The sequence below is a fragment of the Ochotona princeps genome, chromosome 5, assembly GCF_030435755.1.
Source record: "Ochotona princeps isolate mOchPri1 chromosome 5, mOchPri1.hap1, whole genome shotgun sequence".
In the NCBI taxonomy this organism is placed as follows: Eukaryota; Metazoa; Chordata; class Mammalia; order Lagomorpha; family Ochotonidae; genus Ochotona; species Ochotona princeps.
In genome coordinates this window covers 51,447,122-51,463,243 of record NC_080836.1, presented here as the reverse complement: position 1 = coordinate 51,463,243, position 16,122 = coordinate 51,447,122, and the positions used below count along the sequence as shown (strand labels likewise).

Sequence of the window (16,122 nt, the reverse complement as noted above, 5' to 3'; positions counted from 1 at the left end):
AACTTCTTTCCATAAGCCTCACTTTGCTCATTTGTACAAAGAGGAAAGACAAGGATAATTCATACCTCAGGAGACTATTCTTAATAGTAAATGACACAACACATTTGACACATATATTATAGTGACTGGCAAATGGAAACTACTGAATAAATGTAATTTATTTTCCTTTAAAGATTTATTTATTTTTACTGGAACGTCAGATTTTACAGAAAAAAGGAGATATCTCAGAGACAAAGATCTTCCATTGCTGGTTCATCCCCCAAAAGGCTGCAGTGGTTGGAGCTGAGCTGAACTGGAGCCAGGAGCTTCCTCAGATCTCCCACATGGGTGCAAGGCCCCAAGATTTTGGCCATTCTTTTATGTTTTCCCAGGCCACAAGCAGGGAGCTGGATGAGAAGTGGAGCAGTCAGGACATGAATTGGTGCTCATATAGGATGCTGGCACTTGCAAACTGAGGATTAATTAATCGAGCCATTGCACCATCACTGATATTTATGCTTTTTAAAGTGTGAATGTGATCTAGGGCTATCTTTTGGGCAGCTAAGCCTCTGTTTTCAGTGCCAGCATCCCATACAGGTGCCAGTTCGAGTCCTGGCTGCTCTTTCCAACCCAGCTACCTGTTGATGGCCTGGGAAAGCAGCAATGGATGGCCCAGGTGCTTGGGCTCCTGCGCTCCTCCTCCTCCTCCTCTGTGGGAAATTGGAAAGAAGCTTCTGGCATTGGATTGGCTCAGGTCTAGTTGTTGTGGTGACTTAAGGAATAAACCAGCAGAGGGAAGATCTCTCTCTGTGTCTCTCCTTCTCTAACTATGCCTTTCAAATAAAAATAAATAAAGTATATACACAACAGTGTTGAAACAATATAGAACCCTTACTTTTAAAAAACGTAACAGTATTACTGCAACAATAGTAACCATGACAAGACTTGCTTTATTTTCTCCCTCACTTTCAAGAAATATTGTGGAAAGTCAAGAACTGAAAGCTTACTGCACCCATACTGTGAAACTTTGGTCAGGAGTGAAATGCAGAAATGTACCTCTTCTCAGCTTCATGTCTGTACTTGCTGATAGAAACTCCTCTACTCCCCCTGATTTTTGTAGTAAACTCAGAAACATTTTCAACCTGCCATTAGTGCTTGCCATTGGTGGGTACCTAGCTAGAGTGCCTAAACCAAATAGAAGAAGAGGGCAGTGAAGGTGGGACAGGATACAAAGCCACCAACCCACCCCCAAGAGAATCGCAGAGTCCAACAGGTGGCAGGATGACATTAGGCGGCTGTGAAATCCTTACTAATGTAATAAGCAAGGAGGGAGCAATAGTAGGAAGGAGCTGAAGTTTGCCAGCTAGGGCCCACTCTGCTCAAACTACTCCGCTTTCCACACACTGTCCCCTTTTTCAGTGCAATGCTTAAACCCGTCTTCTGTGCACTGACTAATCTCTCCCTGTACAGAAGACCACAAGTTCCAGGATGTTGACATTTGGAAGGACAGCTAGCTGGAACCACCTAATGTGGCTGGAGGCTGTGTCACTGAGATAACCTTTAAAGTGTCATTATAATAAAATGACCACCACCACCACTCCCACTCCCACTATGAACCTCACAACGAGACAATTCCAAGAGTTCCAACAATGTGCAAGGAAATTAGTGGTACTCAAGTCTGGCCCCAAACTCTGCTCCTCTGAATATTCAGGCACTACCTTCTCTGTCTCCAGATCATACAAAAGGCCAGCCTGAATTCATGCTGACTACAGCAGATTGTCTCAAGTTACCCACACTCATTCCCGAGCGTGTGCCTTGACTTTAAATATATCTTGTTCTCTGATCGCTTTTATTTAAGTCTCTCATGAATGTTTTCTCATGTGGAGACAAGAACTTGGGCCAAATCTAGTCAGCATCCACCCACAACACCTTTTTGGGAAGTATACTGCATTATTTCCTATTACATGTGGTATCTAAATTCTTCACACTCTTTGTAATGTTCTGTATCTGTTGGCATCTTTCTATCAACTGTCCTGGTACCAGTCATATACTGTCTATTCTGGTTCACACGACAGCAGCTTACATATTTACCTGGAAGCACAGCATGTACATTAGTGACACTGCCCGTGACTCCTTGCTGTCTATCACACTAGGCATATTTCACACTAGCTTCTTCTTCTTCTTCTTATTATTATTATTTTGCCAACCTTGTATGACGTTTGGACCCAGGTCTAGTTATTTTTGCAATTTAGTTGTTTCTTGGTGGTCAGTTCACATCTAGACTAGCAGTATTGCACCCTTGACCCCTAACAAAAAAGCAGTCAAGAATCTAAGATATTTCCTAACACCCTTTTGAACAGATCATTTAATCAAAAGAAGGCAGTAACTTGTAGGGGAACATGAAACTCAATAACCACCTTAAAAACAAAACAAACAGACAAACCTGTAATGGGACTGAAGTTTAAAGGCATCCTATTCTGAAATACCCTTGCAAATGAAGAACAAGCATTCTGCTTATTTATAGCACTGTGTCTGCTCTGAAACCCACACAACACTGGTTTCTTTCTTTTCTCTGGCATTTTGCTCCTGTTACAAGACTTGTTTTTCAAGCTGTGTATTTACTGAGGATTGAGGTAGAGTTTGTGCCAAATTGAAAGTCTGGAGCAATATTTAACACATTGTAAGTCTTCAATTGTTTTGTAATCATAATCTCATCTCTGAAATGCTTTGAAAGCTTCAGATATTAAACAGTACTATTAAACATGCATAAAATTTAATAGACTTTTCAATTAGTGTAGATATAAATGTATTATAATTTAACACATCAAGATAATCTTACTGTCTTGCTCACTAGGCAATCATCGTTACTTTCCCAGATGGTTATTATCTATTTTGAATAGGAACACATTTAGAAATATCTATTTTTAGCCCACATACAAATATTTTCTTTTATTCTAAAACATTAATACAGATCAGTATTATTAACCTGAAAATCTAAAATCCTCCAACATTTGAAACTTTGTGATTGTGGACGTGATGGCCCTAGTGAAAAACTCTATACTCAACGTCATGATATATTGCAGTCACAAGACAGACACACTAAAAATACTGTATAAAATTACCAAATTACCTTCAGGTTACTTGCATAAGGCGTACATGAAATAAATTAATTTTATGTTTAGACTTGGTTCCCATTGTCAATATATCTTATAATGAATAAGAGCAAATATTCTAAAATCTTGAAGAATCCAACATTTGAAACACTTCTGGTCCCAAGCACTTTGGATAAAGGGGTGCTCAACCTATAATCTTTATTACTGAATGAAAAGACAACTTTAGGTTTGTTAAGGTTTACAAACTTGGTTAACTACTTACTTACTAGCTAATACTTCTCTGCTTAACTCTGTTGTTTTGTAAACTTTCAAGGAAAGACTTGGGCAAAATTCACATCAATGTTAATATGGAAGCAACCAAAAATTGGAAGATTTTAATAGAAATCATCCACTCTAAAATTCCCTACTTTAACACTAAACCTAAGACAGTATATAAGTTTGACTGGTGTTACCTTTATCTTATTTCATGGGTGCAAAAATATTGCCTAAACAAAATAGATAGAATAGTGCTGTGACATATCCTTGCATATGTCAAGAACTGAACAGGCTAAAATTCAGAAAAAAATTCACCAAAGTTTTGCTTGGAATCTTTGACATTGTAAAAGGAATACAAGCATTCCATGGAAACATAAAGCCACAAGAATAAAACTATGGAAGACTAGATAATTTGAAAACTGGAAGCAACTCATCATACTATATATAAACATAAAACAAATATACATACATAACATTTAAAAAATTGTGAAGACACTTAATGCATCTCAGTTCTCATCCTGAAACAAAGTTTGTACACACAACATAGAATTTCCTTTTGTATCTTTATTTTGTGTCCCTCTCCAAGCTTTGCCAATCAAAATTCCATTCTATCCTTTAACTCCCCATTGATGACCCTTCCCTCAACAACTGGGTTTCAGTTTTTTCTCTAGCACTTTGCATCTATATTATCAACTACCTAAATGCTCCAAATTGTTAATCTTCTTGCGATAAAATCTTAAAAGAACCTTTTTATAAAATGAAGTTCTCATTGAGTTCAGTCTTAATCATCTGTATTCAACTCAAGACCTTCTAGGAAAACATTAGAGGATGTGTTATGTAGATAATGAAAGGGAGGACTAGACACAGGTGCTGGTGCATCTGGCTAGAAGTCTGATAAGTTACAATTAGCCCGCCTTTTAACTTAACAACTTTTGCTTATGGCTGCTTCTTCTTCTTCCCCAGGGTCACATACCATCTGGTACACGTAGCAGCTGAAGATTCTGTTGGGTTTCTGTTCTATGTGTAGCACCAAGTCTCTGTCAAAATAGACCTCATGGCTGTATGTCTATAAGAAAAACACAATCATAGGCAATCTCCTTTTCACATAATCATATTCACTGGTGTGTCACTACAATGCTGCAGCACCTAAGCTATGGATATTCAATTTTACACTTAAAAACAGTTGCTACAAATGGGTTTATTTCTCATCATTTGTGCATAAGTAGATTAATAATGAAAGAAGTATTGTACAAAATGTAGAAAATTTAAAAATAAGTTGGGACTAAGGAGTCTGAATATTTAGATTATACTGTCAACTCTATTACCTATCACATCATGTGTAGAAGCTGTTAAATCTGATGCCCCACTGCTAAAAAAAAAGGCCCGAATGAAATAACAACCTATCATTTAATAATTTTATATTCTTTTTAAAAAATAATTTTATATTCCATAACAGATAATCGTGCTTAGAAATCCTACATATCATTTTTAAAGAGGAATTTATTAGTATATTAGAATTTCAGAGTCAAACTCCCTACATCCATACATAGATATGGTCTCTACAAATAATTATGGGAGTTTGTGATATGATAATTTTTATTTTTTTAATGTTGTCAAGCTTACTGGGAGAAAATCTAGGATAATGAGAAAGAGGGAAAGAGTGTGGCTCAAGTTCTATTTTTAAGGCCATTTGTAGAAAGCATCCCCTAGTGTCAACAGCAAGAAAGCAAAGAAATATTAATTGTGTCCTGTGTGTAAGACAACAGCCACTTTCATGTGGTCATTGGCCCAGATGAGCCTTGAGTGACATAAAGACAGTAACTTGTGTTTCAATAAATAGCATCTTCAACAAGAGATCTTATAGCTATATACTGTGGATTCTACTCACCACATCCCAGGACTCTACTAGTGGAATACTTTTAAGTAAAGTTCCATATTCATTACAGTGAAAATCCAGGTGAGCTTTTCCTTCAGCATCAATTTGGGTAACAGCTACCACGGAAAGCAAATCTAACTCATCTTCATAGTCCACAATTTTGAAAGTCTTGGAGACAGATGAGTAAGGCAAAGGCAAAGAAAAGCAAAATCCAGTTACTCAGGATTGTTCCTACAGGTATAGTTTAATCATTCTATTACAGATACAAATGTGGGAGAATGAATGGTGAAACAATAAGCATGAATGTTCTCTCTAGTTATACCCTACTAAAATAGCTGCTCCTAGATTTTTCTTTTTTTTTTTTTTTTAAAGATTTTATTATTATTGGAAAGCCGGATATACAGAGAGGAGGAGAGACAGAGAGGAAGATCTTCCATCCGATGTTTCACTCCCCAAGTGAGCTGCAACGGACGGTGCTGCGCCGATCCGATGCCGGGAACCAGGAACCTCTTCCAGGTCTCCCACGTGGGTGCAGTGTCCCAATGCATTGGGCCGTCCTCAACTGCTTTCCCAGGCCACAAGCAGGGAGCTGGATGGGAAGTGGAGCTGCCGGGATTAGAACCGGCGCCCATATGGGATCCCGGGGCATTCAAGGCGAGGACTTTAGCCGCTAGGCCACGCCGCTGGGCCCCAGCTCCTAGATTTTTCAAGAGTTCAGCGGTGTCCTATAAATTTTGACAACACAATCAAGTCTACATAGATTCTGGCTAAAATGTAACTGAAATGACAGCAAACCAGAACTCCACATCCAAAATAGGTATTTAATTGCTGCCTCAGCCATGTATTCACTCGTTTTTGGTCAGGACTGAACAAATAAGCCTTGATTCTGAAACCTGAATACTGCTGATGGAGCTCTGAAAGTCTCAAGCCAGAAAAATAGTAGTCATTTCAGTAATAACTGATGGCCCTTCCTGTATTATCAATCACTCAACCTGCCATCCTTTTGGTTTTTAAAACAAAGGTTCGGGGTCCTATGAAGAATGAAAAAAAAGTGTTGTTTATTCTTGAGGGAAAAACATTGGCAACTGAAATCCAAGCCATGGAAGAGACGTGGGTTAACTGTCCACCAGAACAAAGGAAAGTGGACCCTAGTGTCCAGACACGCCCAGGGAGAGACAATGAGAGGCACATCTTTGCCAAGTGGCACTGACCCTAAAAACACACAGTGAGTTTCCCTTCACCACTTCACACTAATCCTTTACTTGCCTATCTATTTATGTTTTCTGTCTCTATCACCTTAAGACAGAAATGGGCATAACCAATAGTTCCTTTTTTTTTCTGCCTTAAAGTCAAAATGTGACTTCTTACTCAGGTATCAGTGAATCAGTTTTTCATTAGAACTCCTTTGGATTTTTCCTTTACAGACTAAAAAGACTTGTTTTCTAATCTCATGATATAAAATCTCTCTCTCTCTCTCTCTTTCTTTTTTTTTGCTAACACCGCTCTTCTCCCAAGAGTATTTGCAAGGATATCTATGCTTAGCAGTAAAAAAAAGGCAAAATTCATAAAATCAAACACACACATCAAGGTGAAGAAACAGAAAATTAATTGTGTCTTCAAATTATTTTTAGTCATATTAAGCCTGCTGCAAAATTTTATGAATAACTGTAAAACGCTAAAAAGAAGACACCGAAGTTACCCTGATTTCTATAACACACACAATTCCACCCACCTGGCCCTCATCCCTAACCACTATCTCACATTCTGGGAAGTGCTAATTGGAAAGTCACAGTGCAGGTACATACTGGTTGGTTTTGTCATTTCTGGATAAAGTAGTACCTCTTGTTCTGGATCATCATCCAGAAGAGTAAAAGTTTTCTTTACCATCCGTCCAGATGCTGTAACAGTGAATAAATTTTCATTCTGTCATGTGGAGAGAAATACAAAGATATGACAAGCTCTATTATATGTGAAGGTAAAATTCTATTAACAAATTTGGTAAAATTGAATAATCCTCAATGGCTCCAATTCTTTCCTTAACTTAGAAAACAGGATTCTGATCCTTCAGTTAATAAAACAACACTTTAAGTATAATCAAGTTTTCAGGCAAAAATGAATTAATTAAAAGGTAACAGATTTACTTTATTACTTCATTTGTCCTTTCTGACTTTTTTTTAGTATAGGACAACACATAAAAAGTGAATTTGCTTCTAGAAATCATCCTTTTGAAAACTTTCTTCATTTATAATCTGAAGCAAAATTATTGCATGGAGCTAAATTGTGACTTTTTAAAATGTTTATATTTTTTAAAGATTTATTTATTTAAAGGTAAAATTAGAAAGGGAGAGACAGAAGAGTGACCGTCCATCCACAGGTTCAAACCTCATAGCCACACTGGCCAAAGCAGGGCCAGGATAAAGTTAGGAGCCAGGAGTTTCATCCAAGTCCCCCACATGGGTGTCTGGGCCCAAGTATCTGGGCCATTTTCTGTTGCTTTCTCAGTAGTGTTAGCAGAGAAATGGATTAGGAATGGTGCAGCTAGTTGTGCTCATAGTGTTTTAGGCAGTGACTTACACCACTGCATCAGAATGCCAGCCCCAAGCATGGTATTTTTGAAGATTTATATATATATATATATCTCAATGAATTAGATCCCAAAATTGATAATTCACTAATAGAATCTCAGAAACGGAACAGAAAAAGAGAAAAGTTTAATACAATAAACTCTCTTCAGATCCCCTATGTACATAAGTTAATACTGACTAGCCCATGGACAAAACAGACTTTTACAGGGCTATGCTATTGTTTTTGGCGGCACTCTAACACAAGCACATTTAAATGTCATTTCTTTATGTGGAGTACAATGACAAAGGGTTTTACAAACAACCCTGACTTACTTTGTTCTCCCTATTGGCAAATATGACAAAATCTTCAGAGACCTGATGCTGAGAACTATCATCTTCTACTTCATTTAGTTTTAAAACTCTGAAAAGAGAAAAGGAATTCCAAGAACTGAAGACTTCAAAACAAGATCAATGTGCCAAAACTAAACGATTGAAATAAAATTCCACAACACAAAATGGCAGTAATAACACTGACTTAGCCATCTTCTGATGACGAGCCTCCAACACGAACATCTGACTGGACCATGTAAAGAAATGTCATCAAATTCAGAGCTTTTATTACACAGAAAAATGCTTAACCCCATGACAATAGGTTCTCCTGAACTAGGTAATGAAACTGCTGGCTCAGGGCTAAAGCACCTTCCAAAGTGGTTTAAGGAAAATTACCCTGAAGAACCTCACCTCTGCTATCCTGCAACAGACTCATTTTAAATGCTTATTTGAATAACAGCTTTATAGCAGAAATCTGCATTTCTGTTTCCAAAGATATCTATGAGCAATACTGAAAATTAATTTATGAAACACTGGATTTTTTAAGAATATCATTTATGTATAAATAAGATTTATTTATTTGAAAGGCAGACAGAGCAACAGAGAGAGCGAGAGACAGAGATAGTCCACTCTCCAACAGCCAGTCCTGGGTCAGGCTGAAACTAGGAGACAGGAACTCCATCCTATTTTTCCTTATCAGTGATATGGGTTCAAGTAAATGGGCCATGCTTATTAGCTGTCAGCAGATGGGTAGCGGGTTAGTCAGAACTCAAACTGGTACTTAGATATAGGATGCCAGAGTTGCAAGTGATGTATTAACTCACGGTACCACAACATTGGCTCCACAACAGAGTAATATTTTATAATGTGAACTGGAATGGGCATCTAGCCTGCTCTTAAGACATCCCATATCAGAGTGCATGGGTTTGATAAATGGCCCCAGCTTTGGGCTAATGCAGGTCCTGGGAGGGGGCAATGACTGCTCAGATAATGAAGTTATAATAGCAACACTGAGTTGGGTACTTGTTACCCATGTCACAGGACACCTGATTGGGTGCCTGGCTCCTGGGTCTCGCCTCAGTCTAACCTCAGCAACTGCAGGCAGCTGGTGAGTGAATCAGTAGACGGGTGCTCTCTTTATCACCATTTCTCTGCTTCTTGAATAAAGACAAATGACAATACTTTTTCCTTAGTATTATATTCAAAGATTTGTATTTCCTGAGAAAAAATGGCCTCATAGAAGAAGCTCTCAGTAAGAGAAAATAATTTGCAGATCACCCACACAAATTTGTTCACACTGCGAACAAGCTTCAAAAGCACAAGGTTCTAAAAGCTAGTCTCAAATGCTGGCAAAGAGGACAGCAGACAGAAGTAGCTGCTGTGGCCACAGACAGCTGGAGGCCTCTCAGTTACAGAGACTAAGAAACCAGATAATGTATTATTCTTTGAAAACATATTTACTTATTAAGAGAGACAGAGAAAGCTAATACTGTCAATTTGCTGTTCCATTTCCCACATGGCTGTGACTGGGATGGAGCCAGATCCAGGAGGCAGAAATCTAATCCAGTTTTCTACTAAGTTACTTGAGTTATCATCACTGTACCCTGGGGCCTGTGCTGGCAGGAAGCTGGAGTTGAGAGCTGAAGCTACATACAGAATCCAAGCACTATACGGGACATGAGCATCATTTTAGTGTACACATGATTTCTCACGCCAAGGGAATACACAGAATCATGCAGAACGAGAATGCTGAGTGAGAAGAAAGGGCGTGAGCAATTAAAGTCTGGGTGGAGGAAGAGGTACATGAAAGTTAGAAAAGTTTTGTAAGCAGTGGAAAACATGCAGATACGAAGTCAGGGAAGTCAAAGCAGAACATTCCAAGGACAGAGAAGTCAACCTGTACATGTGTCATCCTGGACAAAATAAAATATTAATTAAAATACTAATTTACTCACAACGTTTCCTGTATTAAAACTGGCTTTCAGAGCAGACACATCATCTTTTTTTTTTTCCTTTCTTTCTTTCTTTAAGATTTATTTACTTAAAAGGCAGAATGACAGAGAAAAACACCTTCCATACACTTCCTTCTACTCCCCAGCAGCCACATAGCTATAGCTGGGCCAGGGAACTTTGAAATGAGATGTTAGCATTGCAAGCAATGGCGTAAACTGCTGGGCCACAACAATGGTCATCTTGTTTCTTATTAATCCTAGGTAATTAATTAAGATCTGAGAAGCAAATGTCAATCTCTAATCCCCTCACATATCATCCAATGGAAAACAGACTCAAACATAATATGTTTAAGTTTCAAAAAAATTTTATTTGAAAGGCAGAGTGAGAAAGACAGATGTCTCATCTATTGGTTCACTCTTCAAATGCCTACAACAGCAGGGGCTGAGCTAGGTCAAAGATGGGAAGCTCAATTCGGGCCTCTGATGTGACAAGCAGGGACTTCTCTACTTGAGCTAATACCTGCTACCTCTAGGGTAGGCAGGAGCAGAAAGCTGGAATCAGCATTAAAGTACAGATCTGAACCCAAGCACACTGATGTGAAATGCGCATGTCCCAAACAACCTCATAACTGCTATTCCAAATGCCTAGACCTCAGATATTCACAAAAAGTAATGATGAACTAAAAGAAAAAATGTCCAGTGTTCTGGATGTCGGCTTCTAAAAAAGCACCTCCATAATAAGCTAATTATTTCCATAACTGGCCCAATAGCTAGCTAACCAAATAAAGATGCCAATAAATGCTAGGGCAAACTGCCTCTAACTTTAGAAGTGCTAATGAAGCTACTTACTTGACTTGATTGGGGCCAACGTGTATTATTCTGCCAGAAGCATCAGGATGGAAATAGATCCAGTCAGATTCTAGAGAACAACACTCCATTTCTTGGATTCCATTTTTTGCCTGTAGTTAGAAAAAAAAATCTTGAAGATGAAGATCATGAGAAAAATTAGATACTTTCTAAATAGAACAGTGGTAGTGTTATCAGTAAGCAAAGGCATGGGGAACATAAACATTATCAGTTGAACTGGGGATGTACAAGAGGGCTCATTTGGGACACTCAGCTTTGAGAAATTCAGAACATTTGAATTCAGAAATTTTACAGATTTACTCTGTATCACACAGCATACCTGAAAAATCCTAATAATTTGTCATACCTCGAATATTTTGTGTCAGAGACTGCATTAGATGCTTTACAGCCATTAGTTCATCTGCTGTTAGTGATACTCAGATATTATCCTCATTTCATGGATGAGGGAACTGACACACAGAGAATGAATCCTTTGTCCATTGTTTTGACCCTGTGAAAGCTCATGAACTGTGGCTTTGACATCAAAGTTCACAGGCTTCCCATGATGAAACCCTGCCATGACTACATCTGCAGGGCTCCCTGCAGCTTCTTCCCTTATACTTCCAACAGCCTGTCAACCAGAAGAGTGGTTAACATAAACACATAACCAAATCTAAAGTTTCAACACAGAAACTCCATGGATAAATTAACTTTCATGTCTGAGAAAATGTCTAATGCTTTGTAACAGATTTCACTGTAGTATGTTTAAATACTAAAATAAACAACAACAACAAATCTCTGATATGTGATCACATGTGCACATAAATGGATCACTGGGAACCAATACCAACAAGAATATAACTTCACTGGCTTGATTCAAGTCATTTAATTCCTTCAAGGTAAAATTAAATGATACTTATTATCTTTGCTATTAGGTACTCACAGAAGTTCTGAAATATCAGAATTTCTTAATTCTGTCAGCATAGTCTCAATGCTACTATGTTCCAGGTATCACAGTAGATATTCATATTAGACATTAATTAAATGCATTTCTTGCTATTAAGAATCTTTCAGTTTAGAGGAGAGGCAAAAGCATACAGAGAAAATACTAAGGCAGTACAGAAAACCATGGAATTTGGGCTGGTGTTGTGCAGAGTGGGTTAAGCTAGCAGTACTGGTGTACCCTGTAGGCACCAGTTCAAGTATTGGCTACTCTACTGCAGTTCCAGTTACTTGATAATGTACCTGGGGAAACAGTGGAAGACTGCCCAAGCGCTTGGGTGCCTGCACTCACGTGGGAAACCTGGAAGAAGCTCTTGGCTCCTGATGTCAGCCTTGCCAAGGCTTGGTCTTTGAAGCCATGTGGGGAGTGAAACAGTGGACGGAAGACTCGCTCTCTCAAAGATTCTCTTTTTTTCTTTCCCCTCTTCCCTCTTCCCTCTTCCCTCATCCCCTTCCTTTTCTCTCTGCAATTCTAGTTTTCCAAATAAGTAAAAAATCTTAAAAAGAAAAAAGAAAAAAGTAATTGGGTCTGTGTGGAGTATCATCAAGCAACCAACCTGCATCTGGGGACAGCAAAACCAGAAGCACAGAGGTGTTAATACCTATAGCAACATAAACATAAGCAGCAGCCAGACTTACATTGAGAGGTATGTGTCCAGCCAAAAGACTGCAGAAGCCAGGCTATATATTTTGTATAACTTTTAGGATGTTTAATTTAGCACATTTTATGTGTCAAATTGGTAAATGGGCCTCAAGTTTTCATAATTTTTTTACAAGCATCCTAATTACTTCTAATGGGGATGGTGGTATTATTACATTTTACTATAAGAAAATGGATGCCATTGAACATCTTGGTTGTAAAGTATTAAAATTAATATGTCTGATTATATTAGCTCCAGATGCTCCTTTATTTAACATAAAACGTGTATGAGATTGTTCTCTTCATAATATCTAAAAACTGCACATTCTCTTTTTCCTCTTTGTGTTAAATAATAGGCAGCTTTATTTTCAGTTCCTGTAGATTTTGTTGTTTGCTCAAATGCCAAATTTGAAGTCCACTTTAATACAGAAAGCTATAAGAGATTTTCTGAAATCTCAAGTTTGATGCTTATGTGTTTTTGGGGTTACCCACTCTTCTGACAGGTGGGGAGGTAAGGATATATGCATCACGAAGGCGATGTCACTACAGTAAAACCACCCAACAGAGATGAAAACACTTGCCTGGATTTGGCAAATCTGTATGAAAATAGTCAGTTATTACAGAAGGGACTAATGTATTAAGAACTTCCACAAATAATTAAACTGAAAAAACAATTAAAAAAAAGCTAAAAACAAAAATGGAACTCCCTGCTGGCACTCGTGTGTGTGTGTATTTGCTTTTATCTCAACCACTATACTTAATACACTGCATCATTTTTACCTACATGTCTGCTTGCTTGCCTCCTTTTTCTTTTTTGTTTATTTGAAAGGCAAAGATACAGAGAGAAGAAACAGAGAGAGAGAGGGAGATCTTTTATCTTTCATCTGCTGGTTCACTCCTCAAGTGGAGCTGAGCCTATCCAAAGCTAGGAGTCAGGAGTTTCTCCCTAGTCTCCCATGCGTGCAGGTACACATGGACTTGAGACATCTTCCACTGCTTTCCCAGATCATAAGCAGGGAGGTGGATGGGAAGTGCAGCAGCTACAACACACACTGATTTCTATATAGGATGCTAGTGCTGCAGGTGGAGGATTAGTCTGCTATGCTAATGCACCAACCCCTGCAATTTTGTAGGTAAGCAACCTGAGAGAAAACAATGAAGCCCTACCCATATCTAGCACGTGATAGCTTTCAGTTGTTTATTAGATGACAAACTGAAAGTGTAAATAATATCTAAAGAAAAATAAATTCAAAGGTAGAAATTTCAAGTATTTTACCATGTAACATTTCTTCCTACTTTATCATCAGTAAAGAGATCCTGGGGGAAATGTAGTGCCTTAATGCCCATGGTGTGACTTGAATTCTATTGGTTCTGCTCTAGAAGGCAAATAGCAACAACCACACGGAAGAAGACAAGTAACACATCTCATGTGCAAATTCAGAGGAAGCCGAACATACTCCATCAATGCCTCCCACCATGGAGCTTGAGAGATATTTTGTGTGGGATTTTGCTAGGAGATTGGTCAAGAAAAGAAAAAATTCTTGTAACCCAAGAAACTTCAGTTAACAATTCTAAATTCTGGGTTACAGATGTGTTTTCTATATTCGTTGTACTGTTCTATATTTTAAGATCTTGATAATAAAATGAAAAATAAAGCAATTCTTAGTAACGTAGAGTTACTAGGCAGAGAATAAAGGATTTGAGACACATGTACACGATGAAGTCCGTTCACTCTTGCTTTACCAAGGCATTGTCTTTTAGAGCACGGATGTGGAAAACTCCTTTCTGCTTCTTCTTGTTGGGTGTGATGATGTAGTGCCAAGGATGTCCTCCAATCTGAAAAGCACTCTCCAAGGACGACACCTCAAACAGCAGTGGTGGTGAGTCTGTAAAATGGGCCAAAGGAATTGATCAGCTTCTCTGTTCCGACGGCCTGGGAGTGATCATTACCCAAAGTCAACCTTTCTTTGCATGCACCTTCTGTAAATGCCGATTAACAAAAAGTTACTATATTCGAGGAAATGTAATATGATCAGGAAACAGATTTTTTTCTAAGAAAAGAAAGCTAACAGGAAATAAGCATTAGGTGATGAGCCAACTTTCTAGACATGCTTGCAAGGTAAGAGCTTATGGTCTGCAGGTAAGCATAAATGACAGGCTAAAGTGTCTTACGCTGGTAAAAATGACAGAAGTGTTTTTTAAAAAAAGCAGTTGCCTTCTAATGAGCACTTGCTCCATAGAAACTGAGTTAGATGTTCTGTTCAACTCTCAGTAGAATTCTACAAGGCAATTAAGTTTTAACAACTCCTTCAAATGTCAGATCTTCCATACCCTAGACTAACAGGTATGTTCAGCAAACTTTACAAGATCTGTCTTGTTTAAGATTCCCATTAGAGAAGCAATATTAGTCATAATGAATGCAACCACTTAGCATACAACATGGAAACTTTATTAAAGGGAGCCCTTTCTACTAGTATTAGCATCAGGAAAATCAACTTCACAGTGGTTCACATATATCCATTCATTCTCTTTTGGACAACACCATAGAAGAAATCTTTGTCTTTGATCACAATGATAGATGCAGCATAACAGATACATAAATGGAAGGTATCACTGCAATTTTTTAGATGAGAATGCCTTCTGGAAGCTTTTGGGAAACTACATGGTCTATCTGGGCAGGCAGCTAATACATGATTCCCTTATTTACTGCTCTACCTTAGAAGTTTAAGTTTTGGTTTATTCACGGCTTTTAGGAAATGAGCCTGGGTGAAGGAGCTGATTCATGTAAGAATCATGTTAGACATAGCCCTGTGTGATTTATTGGTCCTCTCCAAAAGTACAATTTACTATTTAGAACACACAGGAGGTAAAACAAAACAAAAAGCAGCCCACAAATTACAATGCTGAAAAAAGATACGAAAATTTAAGTATATACAACACACCACACATATATACATACACAAAGTGATTTTCAACCTATTATGAACAGAATCTTTTTAAGTGATAAGAAAAATAGGAACACCCCAACAGAAAATTACCAAACCATTCGCATGTGACAATATTCATATAGAGACTATCAAATAAGTGCATGAAGGTAAGAATTACATATAAAAACAAATAGAGTCTGAAGTTAGGGTTGAAATTTAATTAGCTATCTGTAAAGAATATAAAATAAGAAATCAAAATAGAAGACATAATCAGTGCAACAGATGTATTTCAAACAGAGATATTTTCTCCAGAAGTTGCTAATGATGGTTCAGAAGTGCCAGCAAGTCTGCCCAGCATAGTAATGAGGGGTTGCACTAAACTGCTGGATCCCTAATGACATTTTCAGTAAAAATAAAAAGCCTAGATGTTTTCAGAAAGTGGCTGAGTCCATGCCCAATGGTAAAAACATTTTAGGATGGGTCTAGATATACTACTAAACACCCCACAGAGAGATGCTGACAAGAACGTCAGGGTGTGGTTAAAGGAGAACAACCAGTAAAAGGGTTCCTGGTAGTTACTTGGGAAAAGAGACCATTAAAAATAAATTAACAGCACAGCAGGAGTGTAAAAAGAGACT

At 38.0% G+C, this 16,122-nt stretch overlaps 1 protein-coding gene across 3 annotated transcripts in view; it reads right to left on the bottom strand.

Annotated features, from left to right (window-relative positions):
- Positions 1-928: 928 nt before the first annotated feature.
- DCAF17 (DDB1 and CUL4 associated factor 17) overlaps positions 929-16,122 on the bottom strand; it is a 42,426-nt gene continuing 27,232 nt past the window's right edge. For 2 of the 3 annotated variants that reach the window (XM_058664631.1, XM_004577310.4), the window contains 6 exons: positions 14,301-14,443; positions 10,919-11,028; positions 8,121-8,208; positions 7,063-7,146; positions 5,236-5,391; positions 929-4,413 (listed from right to left, as the gene is read on the bottom strand). In XM_058664631.1, coding sequence (XP_058520614.1) covers positions 4,270-4,413; positions 5,236-5,391; positions 7,063-7,146; positions 8,121-8,208; positions 10,919-11,028; positions 14,301-14,443 — 725 coding nt within the window. In that variant the 3' untranslated portion in view covers positions 929-4,269. Of the gene's footprint in view, positions 4,414-5,235; positions 5,392-7,062; positions 7,147-8,120; positions 8,209-10,918; positions 11,029-14,300; positions 14,444-16,122 lie in introns of those variants that run through there. The other variant, XM_058664632.1, reaches the window with a different exon arrangement.